The sequence below is a fragment of the Nyctibius grandis genome, chromosome 17 (assembly GCF_013368605.1).
Source record: "Nyctibius grandis isolate bNycGra1 chromosome 17, bNycGra1.pri, whole genome shotgun sequence".
Lineage (NCBI taxonomy): Eukaryota > Metazoa > Chordata > Aves > Nyctibiiformes > Nyctibiidae > Nyctibius > Nyctibius grandis.
In genome coordinates this window covers 8428396-8453653 of record NC_090674.1, presented here as the reverse complement: position 1 = coordinate 8453653, position 25258 = coordinate 8428396, and the positions used below count along the sequence as shown (strand labels likewise).

The following is a 25258-nucleotide window of genomic DNA, read 5'->3' as shown; positions in this document are numbered from 1 at the left end:
ATCAGCCATTGTTTGTTCCACCAGCCCACTCCATGTTTATGTTTTTCACATTAGCAGAAACACAAAGCTGAAACAAGCTGGGCTGCTCCAGCTCCCCAATTCCAGCAGGCGGGGAGGGCAGACACGCAGAGCAAAGCAGGGCCAGCCTGTGATGGGCTGATTAACGCTCGAAGGAGCGGCAGGTACCGCTGGCACTCCCAGCCGGACGGACAACCCCAGGAGAAGGCATTAAGGGAGAGGAAACGGTCCTGAAGTCTTTTTCTCCCCTTTAAAAGAAAGGGTCCAGGGTGATGTTCACCATTTGGCAATACGGGTGGGCTTGATTTGAATCGCCCTAAGACAACCCCAGAAACAAGCAGAGTCCTGTCCAGGGAAAGGTCAGGAGATCTCTGGATAAGCTTTTCTTTGGAGCTGAGCCTGGCAGCAATCCCGTGGGGTTACGAACAGCACATGGATCAGCCTGGTCATCACCAGGCAGCATTCAAATAGTCCAAGCAGCAAAGTACGAGTCTTAATATAGAACAAATACCAAGCACTTACTAATACGTCACCACGTGATATATTTGAAGCTATTTTATATACAAAGAGCTGCCTCTGAATACGCCTGGGGATCACATTTATTTAATAGGCACTTTAAAAGATACAGACAAATACAGCGCTGTAATTTCTGGCCTCCAAAGTTCCAAAAAGAAATTGATTTCCGAGTTGCTTATTATCTTTCATAGCAATGCCTCTTGTGCTGGTACAAGGTGTAACAGAAGGACAATACCGCACAACTAGAAGCGTGCAGCAAAATGAAACAAAAGGCACTTCTCTTCTTCACACAGGTATTATTCTTCCCAACAATGGAAATTTCTTTTCATCTGTGTCACTGCTCCCAGCTGGAAGCTTTAACTTACACGGGCAGCTGACAGGGACAAGATAATTCTGCCATGAGCTGGGACTGCTCCTGTTTGTCTAGAAACACCCAGCGGAGCCGGCGGTGCTGACGACAAAGCCCCGTGTCCTGGCACCCAGGGACAGAAACGCAGCAGGGAAATCTCCTGCCTGGCTCATTGCTCTGCAGCAACGCACAGAGCAGAGACCCTGAGAGCTGCGGCACCCTCCACCCCAGCCCCGACCGCAAAGGGGTTGCCAAAGGGTTTTCCTGGAGAACAGCGGCGGCGGGGTCCAAACTTCAAACCACAGAGCGAGGCAGAGGTGCTGAAGGAGCAAAAGCTGCTCTTGCCTCCTTCAAAACCATGTTTTTTACTGTTTTTCACTCAATCCTTTATGACTGTACATCTGGATTCTTGAAAGACCAGCCTGAGACTTCAATAGCCGTTGAACAGTCGGTCACAGGAGGTGCCTGGGCAGCTGGTTGAGTTTGTTTAACAACCTTCTAAAGCTATGCCATTGCTCACATATAAAAACGTGAGCATGATAAAAGCACGCAGAGAAAACTGACAGAGAGCAACTTGCCCTACTTCAGCTTGCTTAGAGAGATTCTTTCTTAACACACCCCCCACTCATGAAAACAACATCATAACAGCAATGGATCCATCTAACCCAGCTGCTGCATCTAGTATCGATTGCTTTCTTTAAAGGAGACAAATTTGCCACAGAAATCATCAAAGCTCTCCTCCTCCTTTCTGTCACTTGCTCTCTCCAGCTGTCCAAGGTTTTGCAACTCATTCTGCAAAAGCCTTGAGGTTCTTCAAACGGTAACTGAGGGCAAAGCAAAGGTTTCTTTGAGTTTGAACTCCTATGAGCTGCTCCTCCTGACAAATGAGGCTTATTACAGACACAAATTTCTTGCCATACTGTGCATATACTGCTACTCCAACTCTCCACCTTTGAAGACCGACACTTAAACAATGCCTCTATGTTTTCTTATATTAAACCTGCACATTGCAACGATTTCCAGACTAACGCAATTTCTTCTGCATGGATAGTGGTGCAGAGGAGACAATCAAAGCCATCTTGTATTTCAAAGTGTCCTGCACCTGAATTGTGCTTTTCACTTTCAGAATATCACCAAGAATTTGCTAACCGATACAGCCAGAGTTATATACCAGGATTACTTGATTTAAAAGCAAAACACAGCTCTTCCTAGAGTAAAACAAAGCAAACACCTGATAGCACACAAAGCATCAGTAGGAACCTCACAGCCACCGAAGCTGCTGATGCAGAGCAGAGTCCTGCCCTGCCGTGGCATTAATAGTTCAAAACCCTGTTACGCCGCCCACGCCAACACGAACAAAGCTGTGTCAAACCGGCGCATACAAACGTCGAGGTATTGCACAGGATGTCACAGTGCCGGCCGCCTTGCACACTGTTAGGCGCGAAAGATCTGCGACTGCACTCAGACTGTTTTTCCCCAACAAGTGTGAGCCAGAGATCCCTCAGCTGGCATTTGCGGGGACTTTTTATTTTCTTTGTTCTGAAGTACAGAATCTCCTCTCCCTCTTTCTGTTTTTATCACAACCTTTACATGGGAATTCTGTCATTGCATTTCAAACGGGCGCAGACAGAGCTGAGCTCAAAACACTTCCATCCTCATCGCCTTCCAGAAATGCCAGCATTACAAAGCGTGCCCCAAGCGGCTTCTGTCCTCTCCCAGCTCACCCAAGCCAGAGATGCAACAATAGCTGGTCTGAAATAAGAAGTAATTTTAATTTCAAAGCTCTGCTGACATTCACCAAGTGTTTTCAAAGTTTATACCAACAGAATGCACTGCTTCAAATTCTGGTTTGAATGCAGATGGTGCAAGGTTTTTCTCTCATGTGCTGATGGCCTAGTTTGCCTCAATAACACTATTGACTTTTAAATATTAATGCACTTTGTGAATTAAGAACAGTTCAATGTGTACCTGAAGATGCCTCACTTTTTATTTTTTTAATTTGTATTGTTGTAGGCAGACCAAATAACAGGAGGCTGACACTTCCAAACACCAAACAAGAAAACCCCAGGAGAACGTACCCAGAGCTCGCAACAAGCGTTCCCTCCAGAGACGTGCTGCCCCTCAGTGCTGCTCCTAAAGCTTCATCAAGCTCTGAGCTATTTTTGTATGTATGCAAATGTGTTAAAATCATTTGGAAGCTGATTGCCCCTCAAAAATCATGTACACTCCCCACAGCAGCAGCTCATGAGCGTCAGCGTACGGGAGCTGAGGACGTGGGACTACAGGTGTGTCCAAGGGACAAGGCCACCAGCTTGGCCTGTCGCAGGGTGCCGCGACTCCCGGCCCCGCACGGCCCACCCGCGCACACCGACCAGAAAAGGAGCTCTCTGCGGCGCTGGAAGCTGACGGCAGCCTCGGCAGTGTGCCGGGCCGGAGCCGTGCCCAGGGGCCAGGGCCGTACCTGGGGGCCGTGCCTCGCGGCCGGCTCTGCCTGGTCCCGCTGCCATCCCCGCGGCCAGCAGCCACGCGGACGCAGGGCTCTCCACCCTCTCTCGTTAGGTGTGACGGGCTCCCCGTACAGCCGCGCTCTGCTACTACGTGACTACCTGTTATTTCAGCCTTTCGCCTGATCCGGGCACCAGCCATCGACAGGCCCGGCGGGGACGTGCTGCCCCTCGCAGCACGTGTCGCTCCTTCCCCGCGCGGGGCACGGCACACACCAGCCCTCGCCCCTTCCCGTGCGTCTGCCCAGGCACAGCGAGTGCGGAGACACGGGGCCCCAGGTGCCTGGGAAGGGTACGAGCACAACCTTCATGCCTGCCTGGAGGAATAGGAGACAAATGCCATTTTGTGTTCCACGCAGCCTGCACGGTACGTGGTAAGCCAACAAGTCCTTTTCATTTTCACTCTTTGCTCTTGCTCCGAGGGCTTTGTCATTTATAGGTTCTTTATATTTGTTACTTTTGATATCAGTGACTGGTAATACAATTCCCGGAGGAAGAACATCAATAACTTTCAAAACGCTTTCATAATGTCGGCTTTGATAGTCTTGCAACATTTTTGTTCCTATGGCATAACCCTTATGACACTGCTACATAGCATACAGGTTATTCACTGAAGGGTATTTTTGTGCCTGGATAACCCTTCCAGACAAGGATAACCCCCAGTGTCAGGCAGTCCAAAGTTCTCCTCCTGCGGTACATATTTTGGAGTCCAACTTCACTTTGCGATGGACTGAGGGCTCATAAAGATGTGAGAGTCCAAATTAAAGACGCATAGGAAGGCCAGCAACACCGGGGCTGTCCCCAGAGGCAGAGCTGGGCAGGTACCAGCCAAACCACCATGTCAAAGACACGCAGGGCTCCTCCAGTCTCACTACAGTTGCTGGCTTTTACTCATGAGGCACGGTGTCCTAAAAAGGACTCACAGCAGCCAGCTGGGAACTGATGCAGCACTTCAGACTGGAAACACTGAATCCTAAGGCAAAAAAAAGTATCAGACTTGAATTTCTTCTCAATTGCAAGAAAAAGATTATTAGACACCCTTCTTTCTTCTTCACTATCACTCAGAAGCCTTGTGTTTCCCCAGACAGAGGGGATTAACAAACAGAGATTAGCATCTAAGAGCTCGTGCTGTAGGCTGTGTTAGGCTGAACCCAGTGCTCCGGGCCTCCTGTATATATATTTCTAGTCTCCCAAGTGGATGCCTTGAAATCTTCAAAGGAAACATGAACCCCACCAGTGCTGCTGTGCGGCTCAGAGGGGCTTCTCTGACCTGTGATGAGAGCAGAGTTATCTCCTCATCAGACCTCTCCAAGGACCCCGAGTCCTGTCTAGCCGTGTAGGTATTCAGGTTTCTTTTAGGGAGATCTTGTACCATCTGACAATCGTATTTCAGGTAAGAGAGCAACCACAGAACCACTCCCAGGGTGGACAAACAGCTCTGGTTGGCGCCGATGCAACTCTGAATCCAAAGGAGGAGGACACGTTCCTTCCTGGCACCTTTTTGCCCCAAATCAGGTCTCTCTCTCTCCCAGGTGTCTCTTTCATACACTGAGAAAAGAGAATGGTAAACTGGATCGTGAGCCCATCCTGCCTCAAAGTCCCAAGGTAGAACAAGCAACCTGGCTGCTAACTTGCGATATTATTATTATTTGCAAAGAGCAGAAGGGGTGCTGCAGCCTGGCTAAGGCAAGGTAAACTGCCCTTCAGCCTAACCCACCAGTCTCAAATCCACTGCATGGGAGCAGCCTGGTAATTTCCTAGCAGGTGACAGGGCACCGATAACCTCAAAAGCTGTGTTATTTAAGCAGAAGGTGAGCTTTGTTTAGCCCTTGGGCTCAGGCTGAGCAGATGACAGATGCCGATGCTACAATCAATTAGATTTTTAAGTAGTGAGACCAAGTTTATCAGGCGAGAGTTTGGAGACATGGCACATGAGAGCTACCAACTTCTTAAGTCCATGGCTGTGTCGCACTTTGCTCCTTGGAGATTTTCCCTGATCTTTCTATTTCACAGTATGCTCTAATAACAATAGCGAAGTTTTGGCAATGCCAAAATTTCTCATTACCCTACTCTGATTTGATAATAAATTAAACTAATTTCCCCAAGACAAGTCTGTTTTGCCCGTGACGGTAATTGGTGAGTGATCTCTCCCTGTCCTTATCTCGACCCACGAGCCTTTTGTTGTATTTTCTCCCCCTGTTCAGTTGAGGAGGGGAGTGACAGAGTGTGTGACCCACCACACACTCACATTAGCAAGAGAAAAGAACAGACAATGCCAACAACATGGTACACTTTACAAAACGTGAAAAGGCAGGGAAGCTGCTAAATTTCAGTAACAGGCGCAGACTATTACACACAGCAAGACATTATTCATTTTACCCATCGGTTGCTTGACCCAGCTACATACACTAGTATCTTCCAAGACACCCCAAAAAAGCAGCAGTAGTTGGAACATCCAGTGCCAGACATGGGAGTAATTAAAGTTTAACACAAGTATGTTTAAGTTTGCAAATGCTAGGGAAAGTGAGTGCAGATCAAAGGTTTTTTTCCAGCTTAGGCATCAATGCATCTAAACTAGCATCTAAGAAATAGGTAACTCTGAGGAAGAAAAGCAAAGGGCGTTCTGTTCTCTTTATGTGTGCAAAAGCTGATTACGTTATTCCTAAACTCTGGGCCTGGAGAAGTGGCACTGCCCATCCCAGGGTACAGAAGATGCTGTGATACTAAAGCACGAGGGAGACCACGTCCCGCTCTGCAAGCCCGAAAGGCAAATACTTCACATGATACGTGCTGCCTGCTGCCACATCAGGGAGCACCAGAGAAACCTGTAAAGGAATAAAAAATGAGCCTACGAGCAGCAAACCCGGCGTGGGTGGATGCTCGGATTCCCTGCGGAGTCTCCTTTTGGCTCTGAACTGGGGAGCGCTCCGAGGAACGCCGCATCCCTCTCTCGAGGCAGAGAATGTTTAATGACAAAACCCCATGCACAGCCAGAGGAGATCCTCTGTCACAGCTAGTCTGAATTTTGTCTTCTACAGGTTTCCTGATGTTTTGGCATTACGTCAGAAGTGTTTCAACTGGCTCAGCATTGCAAGAACCTGGAAACCCTCACAAAAATCTTCCCTCCTGACTTGCACACACAATTTGGAAATGACCAGAACAACTGCCACGCCTGAGGAAACTAAAGTTAGATTGTTACTGCTCGCCAAAAAAAAGAAAGTACATCCCTGCCATGCAAAAAGCCGTGAGGTACCAACCAGGGTTTCTAGTACGACAGGTACAAGTCTGTACATCACCGTAGTTCAGTGATGCGGGGATGGCAACAAAAGCAGAGCCCAGAACTCGAAGGCAGGCTCTCAGTAATACCACAAACCCCCCGCTAAGCTCACTGTGTCGTCAAGTCATCCTTTTTTCTAGATAGAGACACAAGGAAAAAATGAAATCCAAAAAGCATTGTCAACTTGAATGATTTTCCAGGTTCTTGTCACTAAACAACCATCATCCCTCAGAGCATGAGAAAGGCAATAAACCCGATAGAACTAATAAAGGAAAACTGTGTGGAGCTTGACAGATCTGGCTGTCCCCGGCGTGTGACAGCCTATTTTACCAAGCAGGCAAATTGAAGCTGCAGCAGACTTGTCCACAGGATAAGTGAGACCCTGACAAAACCAGCACCGACTCCTAGTTTTCTAACGCTGGTAAGTTGTACTAAAAAAAGGTCCATTTTGAAAGACCATTCAAAAGATTTCGCAGAATATACTTGCGGCTGGTATAACAGCCGCTCAGTAATTGCTGTTTAACTTCTCGCCTCTGCTGAACATCAGAGCATGGACCTAGCCCGTTCTCTAACACCAGTGATTCTTCACGGCTGCTAAAGGGATGCACCTCACCTTGTTAATATTGCTTGTCCACATATGGAAAACCCCCTGAATTTATTTGTAACTGAAATAATCAGGGAAAAGCAAACTAAATAGCTTTTCAAAATAAATACAATGTGGAAGAGATACGCTCCAAAGTTGCAGACACCAGTGGGAAGTTAAGCACTGCACTACTGAGGCTGGACCTCAGACGCTCACACGTCCTTTGCTGGCAGCGATGAGATGGGGCTCAGGTCCGTCCACAGCTCCGAAGGGGGAAAACCCACCCAGACTTCAGGTAGCCCGTTTGCATCTTGCTTTCTCCTGAAGTGGTCCTCCAAAAGTTGGAATCCTTCAAGCCGTGGGGCGAGCTGACCCTAATGGTTTGCAGTAAGAGCCTGTTACCAAACTCAAGACTTAATTTATCCAAGAACTTGTTAACATTTCCTCTGTGCGCTCACTGAAGGAACGTGCTTTTGAAGTCACTTATTTACCAATAAATTACAATGGTCTGAAATCATTAGCAACAAAGTAAATTGTTTTAATTGATCTGAACTTTTTTACAACACAAAAACTGCTATATAACTGCACTTTCTAAAGGACTAAAATAGCAAATTAATCACTCTTGGAGCTTGCAATCTTTTAAATGCTCCTTATTCTGAAAGGCTGCATGGTTGAAATGAAGAATAGGTCCGCACTTCTGTGACTCTTGCACGTTCATGTTTGTAACGAACCTTGGACCTGTCTCATGTACCTTGTAAGGGTTCAAGGGCTTTTCTATGTCAAGGGCTGCACCAAGACAACAAGCCACAGGCAGGTATTTCAAGACATGGCTACTCTTGCTGCACTATTCATAAACAATATTGATATGACATTTTATTTTCTTAAGGGATCAGAAAAGATAAAGACTATGCAGATTTAAATAATTTCAAGATTTCATTTGGTATGACCTCAGCCAAATACAAAGGTGCAGGAGTCCTGTTAGTAAATACCTACACCTAGCTAACCCCTTTCTGTCTGAGTAATGGCAGCCTCTGCGAACAGCAGCAAAGCAGCAATCTAAAACAAACAAGGTGCACTGCCATCTAGCAGAAATACATTTTCTATTCAGATTGGTTGGGGGGGGTTCAGAGGAAACATTCAATTTATGAATAGAGCATAAACGACATCTTTCAAAATAACAGTTTTGGGCACAGATTAGCTCTCCATCCTCATTGCTTTTCATAGGGCTAATCACCACCCTAGATCAGTGTTTCAGCTGAACCTGACATTGGAAATCACATATAATTATACTGATTAATTTTGCTGAAAACATACAGTGTTTTGCTATAGAAATGTAAACATAATAAGGTGAAAGGGTGATACAAATAGCAAAAGCTGACTGCTGTTCAGAAAAAACCCACTCAGGTGCTAAAGACATTTGAGTGAATGCATTTATTAAAAGAGCAGTGCCAATTCCCACACCTGCCTACCAACTCCTGCAAAAACAGCAGAGGAAAAATGGTGGAAGTATGACTCAGGAGTACAGCTGCAACCTACGAAAGGCATCCAATTATTTATATATACATCAGAATAAGATGAAGTGGAACATTATAAAAGGACTGTTTGAAACAGCACCAGTCCCGCAGAGCATCTGCATACTGAAGGGCCTGATGTGGCCAAAGAAATGGGTAGATCAAAGAGGGGAGTCATGGCAGATGGAGGCAGCATGGAAGGAAAGGGAACTGCAGCCAGCTTCCTGGGAGGGAATTATTTCACAGCTAGTAGAAGAGACGTAAAAGGCAATGCAACACAAGGAGACTGCAAAGGGAATAAACCCTAGAATCAGGAATTCCTCCTTTGTCATCCTTGTGCAACATCAACATTTCAGAAGTTGCAGCCGCTCTGGAAACAGACGAGATGATGATTTCTACAAGGGGTGAACGGGCACAGAATTTCAGCAACAAAGCCCAGTAATTTCACAAAATAAACCAGCATTAATACATAGCACTTAAAACTGAGAGAGTCACCTTTCTTCTCAGCTGCATCTTGCTGCACAACGTTCTGAAAAGCCACTGCAAGGAAATTGCTTGGGTTTCATCTTTAAAGCTGCGCTTAAGCAAATTCTATCCGTCTTCAGACGTACCGGCAAGGAAAAGCAGCAGATTACTTGTTTTTCCTGTAGCACCTAAAATTACAACCGCTATCTCATCAGTCCCTCGTTACCAAAAAATCAGCGCTTACGGAGCCGATAAATTGCTGTGACCGTTCTTCCCGCGTTGCCCTGCGGGGCCGTGGCGGCTCAAATTCTTCGGATGGTTTGGCTTGTTCACTCACAAGCACAAACCCAACCTACAGAAAGCACCTGCGTCCCACAGAACAGCAGGACGAGCTGGATGGAGCACAGCGTCCTCCAGGGACCTTTCACAGAAATGATGACGTGGCACGTCCTGCTCTCGTGGAGCAGCACTGCCTTGGTCCGGGACAGTGCTGCACCTCCCTAAAGCGCTCGGACCAGATGTCATGTTCTGGCTTCCTACAGAGCATCTCTGCAGCAGACAGCTTCGGGTAAGGGGGACCCAGGGTCTGCTCTGTCCTAGCACAGAGCCTGAAGATAAACGGAAGGGAAAGGCAAACACGAACCTACAGCTGAGTAAGTAACATTAAGTCTGACATGGGGAAGCTGTGATGCATTACTCACCCTGATAAGTTTAATGTATAATTTAGAAAGATATCACCAAAATGGAAAAGAGAAGCTCTTAAGCAGCTCTGAAGGGTATTCAGCTCAGGCATCGCACGCAGTTAGTGTTTAAGGGAGGCTCCTAGCCCTGTGGCAGAAACCCTCCCCTCGCCCAATAATTTGATTTAGATGTGTCTCAGCACTGAAGCACTTCAGAGAGAACTCATTCCTTTTCACAGGCCAGATTTAGGCTTTTGATTGAGTATTAGGCATTACCTCCCTGCTTGATAACCAAAAGCCATCAGATTGGAAAGCCCATATCCTCCAACTGCTGCTCAGCGTAACAGGCAGCCTCAACCAGGCAGTTTGAACCTGACCTTGGAAGTTACAAATGATCCCAAATTACATTAGAAAGACCTTAGAGGGTGCATCGCCACAAATAATACAAAAAAATTAACAGCTCACATAACACATCAGGTGATACGTCCACACCATAGCTGCCTTGGGCCCCGACAGGTGAATTTCAAGCAAACTAGCAATGATGGATGGCAGCAGGCTAGACCCAGGATGGGGAGGAAATTCATCCATGGAGTCAAAAAAGTGCTGTGGCATGGGAGGGAGGGAGGTCACGCAGGGGGACACTGACTAAAAACCCCGAGTGGCCCCAAAAGTGTGGCCAGTCCCAGTAAGGTCCAAGGTTTGACATCCCTTCTGGCAGTCCACCTAACGAGGTCCCCTGTTATTTCTCTGGATGCTCTCACCATCCACGCATATTTTCATTCAGTTTTTGAGTTTACCACATTCAAGAACTGAATGATATCTTGCAGCAGTTTCACAGTATTTCCTTTACTTAAATCAGATTTGACTTTTGTTACTGTTTAGTAAAATTCATTGTCCCCTTATTCAGTATTATACGATAAAAAGGACAGAAGTGTCTTCTCTACAATTTTGGGAACAATTCCTCATCTAAAACAGTATTTGTACGACACCACCTTTTCTCAGTCAGTTAATATTAAATCTTTTCAATTCTCTTTACACGAGACCTTCCCAGGGAGTGATCTCTGCTGCCCGCCTCAAACCTGCACCCAGCCCCCCTGCATGGCACCATCCAGCATCACCTGCAGCGTGTCAGACAAGGCTGCACCCCCGAGCTGTGTGACAGTATTACCACAGGCTCCGTCTTAGTCAATCCCTCTGCTTCTTGTTTTTATGCAAACACCTTTTTTGCTTCTTGACCTCCAGTGCACATTAAGAGAAACACTGACAAACCATGACTGCCTCTAATGATATCTTAATTAAAAAAAAAAACAACAACAAAACCCCAAGCACCTACAGGACTAAGAAACATGTTTCCAATTTTATCCCTCTTTCCCAGCTCACCATTAAAAATGCACATTGTAAGAGGTCTTGATTTTTGGCAGTGCAGCACCCAGAGCATCCCGTGCTCCAACACTGATCTGACCAAAAGCAGCAGTTTCCCGTCCGGGGGGCACAGCTCTCCCGGGCTCCCCGTCTCCACAGAAGGCAGAGATGCTTTTCAGGACACAGCATTACTGCAACTGCTCCGTGGAGTGCTTTATCATACACATATTTTAAACTCTTGATAACACTTGTGCAGAGATAAGGAAACAGGAACTTGACTGCAGTTCTGTAACATTTTCCTGATTTCTAGCAGTTTATCTCCAGAAAATATCAATGTGTCTCCCAAATCCTTACACATTAGTACAGCTAGTGATATCAGCCTCTCTGACCTCAAACAGCACTGCAATAATTTACTCAGAATCATCTGCTCAAAAAGGGAACCCTTGTACCAGAAGCAGTCTGCCTCCAACACTCCCAATATCAAGCACCCGCCTTTGCGGTGAAAAACAGAATCTGTCGGGCTGATGCGCTGATATTTACTCAAAGCAATGACTGTCCACGCACGTTTCACACTGTGACCTTCAACATGCAGGAGAAGAGCAGACAGTGACCCTGGATTTCCATCCTTCCAGAGGTTACAGTGCAACTGGGAATTAACTTGCGATGAGAGTTTCACGCTGCTGTATGAGCCAGGGCCGTGAAACGCCTGGAAGGAAGATCCTGGCTGCTGCTTCAGGCAGCTGCTACAGACCAGCGCTGGACCCGCGGTCACACAATACACAAAAAAGGGGCCTGGGACAGAGAGGTACTGAACACAAGGGTAATCCAGGCCAGTTCATTTAGCAGCACACAGTGGGACCTTATAATTCTGGATACAGCAGAGAGCGCCTGGGAACAAATCGTCCCCCGGCCACCCAAACGTCCTGCGGCCGAGCAGGGCCCTCACCCGGCTCCTGGGGATGCATGTAAGATCCCCGGCACGCTGCCAGAGCCCGCGCTGCCACTGGGACCGGGGAGGCTGACCCTCGGGAGCGCCTGGCAGAGATGTGCAAGGACCTGTTCCACTGTGCATCGAGCGGGACCAGGAGCCTGCACTTTTTTTCTTTTACAAGCACAGCCTGTGCCCACAGAATCTGAGTTCAGAGATGCAATAAAAAATATAGCGCACCCTTCCCAGAGCTTTTAGACACAAAATCTCATCAAAAAGAAATGCAGTTTCATAAATTATGCAGCCCTACCCTGCCTATCACATTTGGCTGCTGCGCAGAGCCTCTTCACCTGACAGTGGTTTAAATTACGAGAGCTCCTTGAAAATTATGAGGGCTCCCGCCCCGCACTGCTGAGGGCAGCGCGGCGTTGGGTTGCTGCAGCCTGCTGAATTCACACTTACCTGCAGCCAAAGACAGCTACGGCTTTTGCTGCAAATGCTCCTGAAGGGTTACCCAGCTCAAAGGGGTGGCAGTGCTTGTGCAGCACCATCCTGGCCAACGCATCCCTCTGGCAGCGGGAAGCGGCTTTCCCTGCGGACACCCCCTGAAGGATGCTGCCCGGGAGCAGGGCAGGGAACAGCCGCGCGGGTGCTGCCCGTGCTACCTGTGCCCACCCGCAAACGACACAGCACAGCGTTTTTCACTGTAGGCAGATCTTGGCATGGCACGCGATGAAAGACTTTCAGCGCTGCCCGTGTGCTGATTTTAGCAGAGAAGGGAGCTGGGGAGCTGGGATTCCTACAAACAAAAATAGAAGGTTTTAAAGCTGCAGCAACGAGAAAGACTGCAGGAACATGGAGTCCTCTTCAGCAGCACGGAGCAAAAGGAAACAACCCATAAATAATATAGAGCAGATCTGCTCTAATCTACTAACCTACTTTAGGACAGGTTTACAGTGAAGAATAAAAAGAATTTAAGCTTGATTGTGGTGATTTAGAAAGCGTCTGTGCAATGATGATGTATATTCCTTGCCCTGGTTTATCAGCTGGAATTAAAACAGGCGACCGGCTCCAAGTGCAGGAACAACAGTCTGCTCTGTTTCTTTTTTTGGAGAAGGGGGAGAGTGCACTGCAACTGCCAGCTCTGCAGCTTGCACGAGGAAGCATGTGCTGCACTGCACAGCTCAGGAGCAGTGCCCTTGGGGCAGGTGAGATCCCGGATGCTGTGACGGAAGCACAACGGGATCAGAGCATCTCCCCCAGCACCGCACCATCCCCACGGGAAAGGAAAGCAAACACGACTATGTCACCACTTATCAGCTCGTAAGAGCTGCCCGGGCATACGCAGCACGTGTAATACTCGTGTACTAACAAGACATAACATCAAACAGAATATGGGTTATTAATTTCCGTTATGGAATAATGGATGTTTCTTTATAGTTAGTTGATGGTGGGCGAGGGGAGGAAAAGAAGAAAAGCAAGCTCACCTTTCCTGCAGGTGCAAGGCCATACCCAGACGTCGCTGAAGCCTTGTTTCACTATCAGGAAATCCCTGAGGATTGCCAGCGGAACACGGGGTGCACCCCTAAGACAGCAATGCTGCCAAAACGTCCTCTTGTGATGACAAGACTGTCACAAACCCAGAGAACAGCCCTGTTTTTACTTAAAATAATCCTGAGTAGTAATTTTCTGTATGCTTAGATTAAACACAGCAAAATGGTGACCTGTAACTCTTTGCAGGTGTTGTGGATGCCTCAGTCAAGAAATTCATGGCATAGGACTCCCTCAGTCTTACGTTACTGCGTCCTGCCCTCCCCGACCCCGAACCTTTCAAAGGAGGTGCCAGACACCGTTTAGTCACTGGCTAGAAAGTTCTTCCAATAATACCACACAATACCTCCACGTTGCCTAGTACCCTTGGCCCAGGGCCTTCTGCTCCTCTCTCCTTCCTTCTTCTATTCATCAGCAACATCTTCATTTTGAGCACATCCCGCCAAGGCAGACTGAGCCTTAAATAACCTCATACTTCATCATTTCTCTTCTTTCAGCAGTTAACTGCCACTGGTACAAGCAGAGGCAGCCAGCTCTGCTCCATCTGAGGAGGGAAGCCATTTGCTGTGTGTGGCTTAAGTGCATTTTAATAATGCATTTTACATGGGAGGAACGGCGAGCCGCAGCACGGCCGGGGAGCTGGAATGCACAGCTAGCCAAAAGGAAATCTGAGGATGAGCAGCCCTTGGATGAACTTTAAAGATTATTAATTACTGTTACTTTCCTGAAAATGCTTTGAAAAATAATTGTGAACATGGTTTGGGAGTAATGAGCAAACACGCTTCGTGTTCATTGACATGGGGCAAGTTCTAGACAGTCCAATCGATAGCCTGTTTATCAGTTAATTTATTATGCCAGACTCCTCAGACCTGATGTACCTTCTCAGCTTCCTCCTCTTCCTATTTCCCATGTATTTCCATTTTCTTTTGACCTGAAGGAGAACTTTTGAAGAGCACAGCCACCCGAAAGGCACAGGAAAGTTCAGCCTAGGTCTTGCAGTTGGAGGATTTCGGGTTGCACAGGGCACGCTCTGAGGAACACAGATGTCCCATATCCACCCTCAAGCAGAACCTGGCTGCATTTTTCTCCTCATGTCCCTTCCCAGGATCCCCTCAAGTGGTCTCTGGACCACACAGTCTCCCTGTGAGAGGTGGCTGAAACACCACAGATGCAGGGAGGAGTTTAGCTCTTATATTTCTAGAGGGGGGAGGAAAAATGAAGTCCTTAAATTAGTTTGCGACAAGTATTTTTGGAGCCAAGATCTGAGTCCAGATGCCAATTAAAAATATCCTTGTGCAGTTAAGATGACATTTGGAGCAGCTGTGAGACAGCCTCTGTTTTTGGTTCCTGTGAGAAGGGTATGCTGCAGCTGCCACAACCTGTACGGTTTGCTTCAGTTCATCAAGCTAAGTCTGCTTGATTATAGATCTGCTATAATCTATTTTCTGTTTGCTTATGGAAACACCAGCCACCAAGAAAGACTGCCCGCTCACCGACCACGCACCGCGCAGGAAACCACGCGCCGTATCGCCCCAAAGGCTCTGGTCCACATCGAAAGCGCCAGCCCGGTTTTGCCATCAGGTGTTTCTTTAGCTCAAGAGAATCCAAAAGTCCCACGTTCAAACCTTACTTATGCTCCATATGGGAACACATCCAACCATGTAATAAAATATTCACTCATGTAATTAAGCATTATATCGCATTATTGTATATTTTAACGCTCAACACAAGGTAACAGATCATCTAATTTTGTATGCATATGTTTCCGTTTTCCCAGTCTTTTAACAACATTTCAGTAGACACTACTTAGGGGATGCCTACAAGTGCTACCTGTGGGTGGCTCTTGCAGCGGCAGCGCGTCTCGGGTCACCAGGGGTTAAGCACTGATCCCCTCTAGGGACCTTCAGTGTTCCCACCTGCAGCACATCACAGCCCAACGCTCAGGCCCTCACTCCTCCAAGAAGCTGCAAGATAACCGGCAGATGCAGCAAAGGCGCAGAGGAGCTGTTCTGCCACGGGCCATGCTTGCCTACCCCTAAAAACCAGTCCCGCCTCACAAAGCCAGGCTTAGGGCGCCTGGCACGCAGAGCATTGGAAGCCGCAGGCTGCTGCTTCCCAGCTTTTACACACTTTTGTAAAACTAAGGCTGCTGTGTTTTGCCTACGTGACATGCAAATTTGCAGGTTTGTGTGGGCAGATAATTTCTGTAAAACATTCCCAGTGATCGTGCACAAAGTCTGGCACATCTCGAACAGATTCCTGCCCAGCTTCAGCACCTGCACTCCTCCTCTCACCTGCTCCGTGCCAGTTTGCCGCTTCCCTTCGTCACTCGTACCCATGGGCATCCTAAACGTCTGTCCGTACCGCTGCCGAGTTCTGCTTTCGCCCGACCATCTCCGAGTAACCCCCTGCGGCACACGGCAGCGAACACCACAGACCTACAGATAGCACACGAGGCTCGAACAACATCCCTGCTCAGACCTGGATGTGAACCCAGCACCCAGGGAAGGGAGGCTCCGGGTTTTCTTCTGAAACAGGCCACGGCCGCACGCAGCCACACAGCGAGCCACGCGTTGTGCTTCTAGACTTTTCCTCTACGCTACAAACGAAGCCAGGGACACTTTTTGGCAAGAGGAGTTAATTTCCAATCCGAGCGCATGGGCGTACGTCCCTAAGGAAGGGTGTAATGAAGCCCTGGTGTTGGTTGCAAAACAAATAGATAAATCAATGTTTCAATTTGCCCCACGAGAGCGAATGGGCCGCAGTTGCTTAGCAATCCAGTGGACATGACTGCGGGCTCCTCACGCGCAGCAGAGACGCTCCCGAAGGTGCTGGGGTTTTTACCACCATAGAATTAAAACAAAACTTACCTTCTGGTGACAGCAGCAACTCAAGGGCCAAAGGAAGATGCTATTTCCATGCAAAACTCCACAAAATCCTCAGCTCACAGCTGAGCCAAGCAGCAAACACCTCTGAGAGCATTTTCAAGCGCAGCTTGCACACTGCAGTTAAAGAAGTGCCAGGTTTCCATGGCTCGCAGGAAAAGTCATCTCAATATCAACGCAGAGATTCTAGGGCCCCACATGCCTGGACAAAAGAGGACCCCATGTTTGCTGAGCCTCCCTCCCAGAGCAGTCTGGGTACTGGACCGGGGCGGGGTTTATAAAGGGCTCCCACAGCTATGCTCTATCTAACAGTAATTAGATCTCCTGAACGCTCTAACTCCATTCAGGTGCAGCGATGCCAGTAAAACTGGGGGCTGAAATGAGCTCCAGGTGCCTCTCAGACAAGCAGACCTCTGATGAAGGTGAGATCTGCCTGGGAGTTTGGCATAGGATAGGGTCATTTTGGCCAAACTGATGATTTCTTTTATTGAGAGCAGGGGAAAAAAAAAAAAAGATTAAAAAAAATTAAAAAAAAATTAAAAAAAGAAAAAGAGATCCTAGGTATTTCCCTGGCTAACTGGGTCTAAGCAGTCTTGCTCTCACACCACTGCTGTACTCCACTCCCCCACAGCCTGTGCTGCACGTCATTTACCGGGTCCTTTGGTTTTTACTGCCTGTATCACATGGAGGTGCTGGTCCCACGCCAGCCACGAGCCCATCCACCCTTGAACCGCCTGCCCCAGGGTTGGGACGTCCTCTCCCCCTGCCACTGGCCTGCAGAGCGGTTGGGGACCTCCACTTCCATCTGACGGTGGTGGGTTTTTTTGCAGGACCCCACAGAAGTACCCACAGCCCACCCCGAGAACAACCAAACCCAAAAAAGCTCCAATGCACCCTAAAGCCAAACAACCCTTCACGGAAAACAAAAAAGCCACGTTTTAGCCATGCGCTCCTGGGTGTTTCTGATTAGAGGAGCCTGTGCTAAACACTTTTTAAAGCTCTTTTGGCCCCAGGTAATTCCTGGCATAATATCCTTGCTGGTAAATTGGTTTTGGGGGGCGGGGGACTCGGTGCAGACTAACTCCCTCTATTTCGCTGCCAGGTCTGTAACAAAGAAATGCTCCGTTGTTCGTGAATACGGTAATCTCTCTCTCTCAATCAAACCTGCATCACAAAAACACATTCCCCCCTTAATTCAGTTTAAACCCTGAGCTGTTCCCCAGGTAATTAATAATGTTTGCAAATGTGCCTCCTTTGAAGGAATATTATCATAGTTTAGGTGACAAGCTCAGACTCTTATTCCTCTTTATAATTCCTAACATCTACTCAGGCAGCATTAATTGGATTCAAAGCAATTACACAGGAGTCACGTTGGCCACTTTATATCAAATTCCAGAGGAAATTTTGCTTTGCACTGCTCCGAGCCGCGGTGCCGGTCCCCAGCCCTTCCCCTCCCGGCTGCCTGGTGGGCGCCCGACAAGGGGCACCGGGGCAGGTCGTGCTTCAGCTGCGCGGAAGCAAAGGAGATGAATGTATTGACTGTAGATTGATGCCTAAAGTGCATTTTTTATTATTACACAAGGAAGGACCGTGAGATGGAGATCTGTCACCCGAGGCGATGAGCGGGCAGTCCCCTCTGTGCAGCACCTGCCCTGGGACGGAGGAGCCGCACCGTGTCATCTGTCCTCGGGGACAACGCGCCCCACGTCTGCCTGATCTCCCTCACCCTGGAAAGCCACAAAGCATTTTTGGGCATTCCAGGAACAGACTTGGCTCCGGAAGAAAACAAAATAAAAAAGGATGTCTGTCTCTGTACGGTGCTGACCCATTTCTCTGGGCTCCAACGAGGAAGTTCCGCGGTTGTTTTACTGATGTACAGACACACGCGCGTAGCCAAGCACAACAAAGCCAACACGAGGGCCTGATGGAAGCGTGCCTGGGAAATGTCTGGAGCAGGGGCTACTGAGGAGTGCAAAGCGTTGGAAGAACACCAGCATGATGCTCCATTCACTTATTTCATAATCATGAAAGATATCCAACACATAATCCAACAGAATTTGAGGATCCTGGCTGGCACCAGGAACAGGCAGCCAAGCCTTGTATCATAAACTCTGCTGTAGTATCTCTGGCTGATTGAACATGGGTTTTTTTTCTACAAAGAATAAGCTTTAAATTAAATTCCACTCTTTGTAAACAAGACGCACCGTTTCGCTCAGGTGTATATCCTTTTTTCTCATTAAAGGCTATTGAACAAAAGAGATTATTTTAATAGCAAGTCCAACATGCAACGTCCATTTACACCCAGAGCTGCTGGGCAAGCCGTGCTGCCAGACCTGGCAAGGCTACCTGAGTGCTGAACGCTTCCCAGGAAAGGGCTGTGAAGGACCAATGTGGGGCTCCCCAGCCCGGGACAAGGGGTGGGAGGAAGGCACAAAGCATCCTGTCCGACGGCAAGGGGCCAGGGCTGCTCCTGGGGTCCCAGCCAACAGGGCTCCAAGCCCGAGGTCAGAGCAGCCAGCGTCCCGGGCACGCCATCAACGGGGGCCCCGAAAGAGCAAAAAGGCTGTGGGGGGGATGAGGGAGAAGCGGCTGGGGTCAGGGGGTGCCAGAGGACCTGCCAGGGATGGAGCGGGGCAGCCAGAGGCAGCGATGGGCTTGCCAGAGCAGAGCCAGAGCCTGGTGCGAGGGACGGGGGCACAGGGACCCGGAGGTCGTGGCACTAATACGGTACTAAACCCAAGGAATTGCAAACCGATCTGGTGAGGCTTTTATACCACACCCTGTTTTGAAGCAGCAGAAGTTAAACCCAGCTCGGAGCCACGCTGATGGCTTTCAAAACCATCATACATTGTCTCTAATATCGGCACCCCAATTGCCCTCAGGAACGTGCCGATAATCAACATTCTGCAGTGGTTTCCAGCGTGCACCGCGCGCCTGGAGAGGAGGGATCTGCAGAAACCGCTCCGATAGAGCTAACGGGCTGCTGTGCCAGAGCCTGTTTAAAATTCCAGGCAGCGCTAATTTAGTTTTAATGGGGATAAATTCAATTCCGATGGCTGAAGTATGCAAATAACAAATAAAAGGGAACCCCTGCTCCAGCAGCTGCCAGAGAGAGCGTGAGCGGCCGCCCAGCTCCCTGCCGACCCCTCCAGCCGGAGCCGGCCCCGCAGCCGCCGGGCTGCTGGCAGAGGTGGGGATCGCCCCCGCACCACCGCCTGATGTGTTTATTTGCTGATGAGCGCAGAACCGACACTAAAGGGCCCTCAATAATAGCAAGCCTCATTAAATTTTAATCAGGGCAGCCTCGCGTTCACTCTTCAAACACCAAGACTTTGCAGGGAGGAGGTGCTGCGGCGGGAGCCTCCGGCGCGGCAGGGAACGCCTCGGGAAGACCCTTCCCAAAGCACGCGCCGTTGTCCCCCTGCCCCCCGGAGCCAGGCTGCGGCCGTGCGATGCGGCACTGGCGTCGCTCCGACCCTCCTGCCTCATCAAACCACTGCCCGCTCGTCTCAGGGAATCCCACGCAAAAGGCTGTCCTTCCCGGGGTGCCTGACAGGAACCGATGGAAACGATTTTCTGCTTTGAGCAATACAACAAAGGGCTTCCGCTGTGAGCTTGAGCTCTGAGCTGCAAATGGGATGGGTTTTGCTGATGCTCAAGACTTGGTCACCTCCGCCCAGCCCAGTAAACAGCACCGTGAGCAGTGCTGGGAGGCACCGGCTCATGGATACGCTGGAGCAGCAGGCACGCCTTCGTATGCGTTTGTGCCCTTACCCTGAGGGCTGGGAACACACGTGGGAATACAGAGAGAGGCGCACAGAAATCCTTTGCTTCTTGCTAAATACCATAACGGCACAACACGGTAGACGCAACACAGTCAGATCCACTGAGAGCCTCCTGGCAAGCAGACCTGGAGGTGACGTTAATAACCCGCTGGCTATCACTGTGGCTGCTTGTTCGTTGGGAGAATGTAAAAAATAAATGAGGAAGTTAGAGCCAGTGAACCAGCGGAGAATAGACCAGAGGAATAAACAGCCAGCAAACCCCAACCGTTCTTCAGGTGGGTACATGCGGGGGATGCGAAAGGAGCTGGAAAAAGGCCAAGGTTCGCCGCAGCACGACATGCCAGAGCAGTCCCTGTTAGAGGGACACCGACATCGCGGCAGGAGTTTTGCGGGCAGCAATCACAGACCAAGTTTCCCCAAACTCAGGTCCCTTTTCCACGCTGCTACTGCAGAAGCTGAACTCAAACTGAGTTATGCCATCCAACTACGCAGGAAAAGTGCTGAATTAAACAGCTTGGAAACTTTACACACTCGAACCAGGGCAAAATACCATAAAATACGCTGAGTAATGGCTGCCTAATGTAGATTTCTTTCTTAAAAATGGCTAAGGCAGCAGAAACTAAGGAGGCGAGCACCGAGAGTTCACATCCTCTGCAGCTACGGCAGAGGCAGACCCAGCCCCTCTCCTCGACATTACCTCCGCAGCCCAAGATCATGGTGGCTGCAAGGACACTAAAGGGAAACCAGATGTCAGCATCTGGGACACGGAAAAGCCTAGCTTTTATCCAGGGAAATTGAAGATGCTTCTCCCTGTTAATCACTTCAACCCGTATTTAGCAAGGAAAGGACTGCAGTCGTTTACAGCTTCCCATCCTCCGCCTACACTGGCTGCTTGCTGCCCAGCCATCGCAGAGAGTCAGGCCAGGGCGTTACGGACCTGGCAAAGCCAGCTCTGCTCGGCACGCGCGGGCTGGTCCTGCTCTGTCCCAGGCAGCATCACTCACCGCTGATCACTCACAAAGCGCTGGGTCGGGTCATTCCTCCTCTAAACTCATTTACTCCTTGACAAAGGCTCATTATGTCACCGGAGCAGCACCAGAAAAACACTGACGGGTGAAGGACTCTGCAAGGACACTTCCAGAGCCTTTCTAGGATGCTGCCAGGCCCGGGAAGGAGGTGGCAGGGTAACGTGCTACAAGGATGGAGGGATGCAAGGACCTGCCGTACCAGAACCGAGCGGAACACGCGCCGGCTGTGCGATCCGCAGCTTTGCCGTGTAAAAGGAAGAGCAGCCGGTTACAACAAGGACGTGTCCTTGACTCTCTTGTGTGGCACCGCAGGGAAAAGGGGATGCAGGGCTGGGCTATGCACGAGGGCTGGGCGAGCACAGCGCAGCCCGGCTCCTCGCGGTTATACGGGGTTGCGCTGTCCTCGCCTGTCCTCGGTGCTGCAAAGCCGGTACCGATGGGCGGGTACGGACGAGGCACGGTGCTTCTGACCAGCTACGGCAGCACCGGCAGGCGCACGTGTCGGGCACGCTGCCAAGCACAGCACCCCGCTGCTCCGAAAACCCTCCTCGCCCTGCCAGCAGGCAAGGACTCATGGAAGGATTTTTCCAGCAATTGCCTCGGCAGACGTAAAAGGCATTAATATTGCTGTCTGCTCCCCGCAGGTGCCGTGAGCCTCGCACCACCCATATGCTGAGTTACTCCCATCAGAGAAACATCAACATTCTGCCCCCGCTGCTCGCAGCCATTCTTACTTGTCTCAAAGATGGGATTGTCCCTTAAAAAAAAAAATATCAAGCTGGGAGGTGGTTTCTAGGAATCACTCCAGTTTGGCACTGGGAGATGTACACTCCCTGCCAGGCTGATGCCACAGGCCCGCGGTCCAGGCGACCCAGAGCGTGCGTCACGCCATGGCCCCCGGCTACGGGTGCCAGTGATGCCCGGCCCCGTGCTGCAGCGGGCAGCCCCAGGGCTGCCTCCATCGCCGCTCCTCCTTGGCCGCGCTCTACCTGACCGTCAGCACGAGCTCGCCAGGCAAAAAGGCACATGTAGGACAGGGGCTCGTTTTCCACCAGCGGCTGGTTCCAGCCCTGCGTCGCTGGCTGCACACACGAGCGCCGAGGCAGCGCCATGGCGAGCACCCCGCTGTGTCTGCAGGAGCTCCTGGCACAGCCCTGCTATCGACACACAATTCCCTCTGTCCAGCGTTTCATGTACGCAGGCAGCTGCGGAGCGATGTATCCCCACGTGGCCAGGAACAGGATTCGCTTGCCCTGGCAGCAGCAGCAATAAAGGGGAGTTTCCCCCTTCACTCCGGGCACAGCATCAGACACTCACTTCCCAGACCTCTGCCACCAGACACACTTAGTGCGGCAGACACAGGCACTTACAGTATCACAATGGAAATGGAAATTTAGGTGAAATCCCTGAGGTGAAGCACAGGAAGCCTGCGACCTCTTACTCCGTACACTGGGAACGGTTTCTGCTCTTCTCCTCGACATCGATGGATTCCCACTGCGGGTGTTGCTCAGACCGCTCAGAGTTCAATCTGAGCCGTGCTGGGCATCACGCTCAGGCACCCCCTTCTGCCCCCCATGACCTCAGCAAAGTCCTCCAGCACATTCCAAATTTAAGCCCTGACACATTTTATTTGCCTGCCCCCCTCAAGTAAATCCAGACACCACAGACACTGTTTAAACTGTGCCAGGAGCAGTTACAGCCGGGCACGTGCAAGCTACCCGCAGAGCACACAGGGCACCACGTCTGCCTTATGCTAATAGCAGCCTCGCACCCTTGGCATGCTGCTTTGTGCACAGCTATCGCAGGGCAGGATGAACGTGTCCTCTTCTATAAGTAAGGATAACAATTTGCAAGGTACAAAGAGCCTTAGATGTCAGGAAATTGAATCTTATTCAAATTCAACAAAGATAATATGAGCAAAAGAAATGCACATCATCAGGGCTAAGCTAGGATGGAGAATGGACCGGGTGATCCTGATCAATGCTACACTTACTGTATGTGAAAAAGAGAGAGACCGAGTCTTTTCATTCCTTTGGTGGCACAATATAATTCTAACGCTGTGGGATTATCACAATCAGACTTTTTCAAAGGCTGTATCTTGAATACTTTATATCAGTGATTTCAGTTAAAATCTGAATTCACAATATGATTTCTATTTATAGGCTCACATTCTATTTTTGAGAAATAAAGGAGTTTATTTCAAAAGTAATACCTACAGTGATGAAAGATGGTATTTCCAGAAGAATTAATCTCTAAAACGATGTATGCTGTTCACCTGAAATGTAATTTTACAATTAATTGCTGCAAGATTGCCTTCCAATGGCAGATCTCTTTAAAAAGTCTCTTCAGATCAGGGTGACAACTCTGGACTTCTTATTGTAGCACATCTAATTTCAGAAAGTACCAAGTACGTTTGCAAATGCTAATATAGCGAGAAACAATACGGTGTGCGCTCTCCCTGGAACCGAAAGAGCCCGTGAAGGCAGAAGGTCAATGCTCAAAGCACGGCCGAGAAAGCAAAACCAACAGGTAGGATGCAGCATCGCCCGATAAGCTCCTGTACGAGACATCACCTCCTGTGACAGGAACCTGCTGGGCAAAGGGGCCGTCTCACGTCCCGTCGGTCGAACGCCCGCCCATCTCCATCAGACAGGGAAACAACGCAGCGTCCCCCTCCTCTCCACCCGTCCCAGCAAAGACACCTCGATCCTTTCCCTTCTGAAACCGCTGTCCTCTTGGCTTTGGGGTGGATACGACAGGGGTATTTCACGTTAGTATTTCCTGACACTGGAAATTAGTACAGTGTTGCAGGACCTTGTCTCTTTTCTTAAATTAAGAAAGAATCCAATTAAATGAAGAACTGAGGACGCAATCAGTTTCTCCCTATTAGTGGGCCTTTTATCATACCCACTTTGGCTGCTGGAATTACTCTTTAAATATCCCTATTTTTTGCCACCTTTCCTTGTGCAGGGGAACGCTGATTTCATCCTGTGACAGTAGGTGGTAAATCCTGATTTGAACCATCTGCATTAAAAGAGAAAAGAGAATACGCCGCTTTCTCCGCAGGTGTTTTATTCCCTGGGGAGACGGCTGCGACCTGGGAGATCACCTGCAATGTGTGATAACTTGAACACTTAATATATTAAACTCAACCAAAAAGCAGCACAGAAGGCGGCAATGTGAGGTGTCCGTATCACACTGCTATCACTTGAATTTGCTTGGTTTTCCTGACCCACGGAGGCAACTGAGATCTCAGACCCACCTCAGGTTCAGGTACCACCTTTGCTGGCCACCGGATCGGGCTGGCCGAGAAGGTCACTCGGAGGCATCACATTTTCACGCAGACAACAAGGAATAAATAAAAAAAAAAAAAATCAGCTGCTGCTAATTATATCCCGACATTCTCACCTTTAGGCTTTTAAACCACAAGTGACATTTCCAAATCAATCCTATTCTTTTTTTGAGAGTTTAACAAGAAACATTCAGTCTCCAAGAGCACTTGGATTTATTCTGATCAGTAATTTGACAAGAATCCATTAAAACGTACTGGAGGTTGCTTTACCCCCTAAGGAGAGAGTTTAGTCCAAGGGCTTTTTCACAGCTGCCTTTTGGCAAGAAATGTAAATGGAAACTCATTTAAAAGTGCAACGACCTGTAATGAGCAAGCTCCGAAATGCTAATCCTAGCAGCCCCTTTTGATTCAGCGCCCGATGATGAACCATACCTGGGTGTGTCAAGGGAAGAGAAGACATTTTCCTGTGCATGGGTGTACCAAAGTGGTCAACAGCCACGCGGAGGGTCCCACCGTGCTCCAGA

The 25258-nt window shown here is 49.2% G+C and overlaps 1 protein-coding gene across 1 annotated transcript in view; it reads right to left on the bottom strand.

Moving 5' to 3' along the window:
• LOC137671510 (calmodulin-binding transcription activator 1-like) overlaps positions 1-22554 on the bottom strand; it is a 41855-nt gene extending 19301 nt beyond the window's left edge. Inside the window, exon 1 of the mRNA XM_068415106.1 lies at positions 22432-22554. Coding sequence (XP_068271207.1) covers positions 22432-22554 — 123 coding nt within the window. The remainder of the gene's footprint in view (positions 1-22431) is intronic.
• Positions 22555-25258: the final 2704 nt, after the last annotated feature.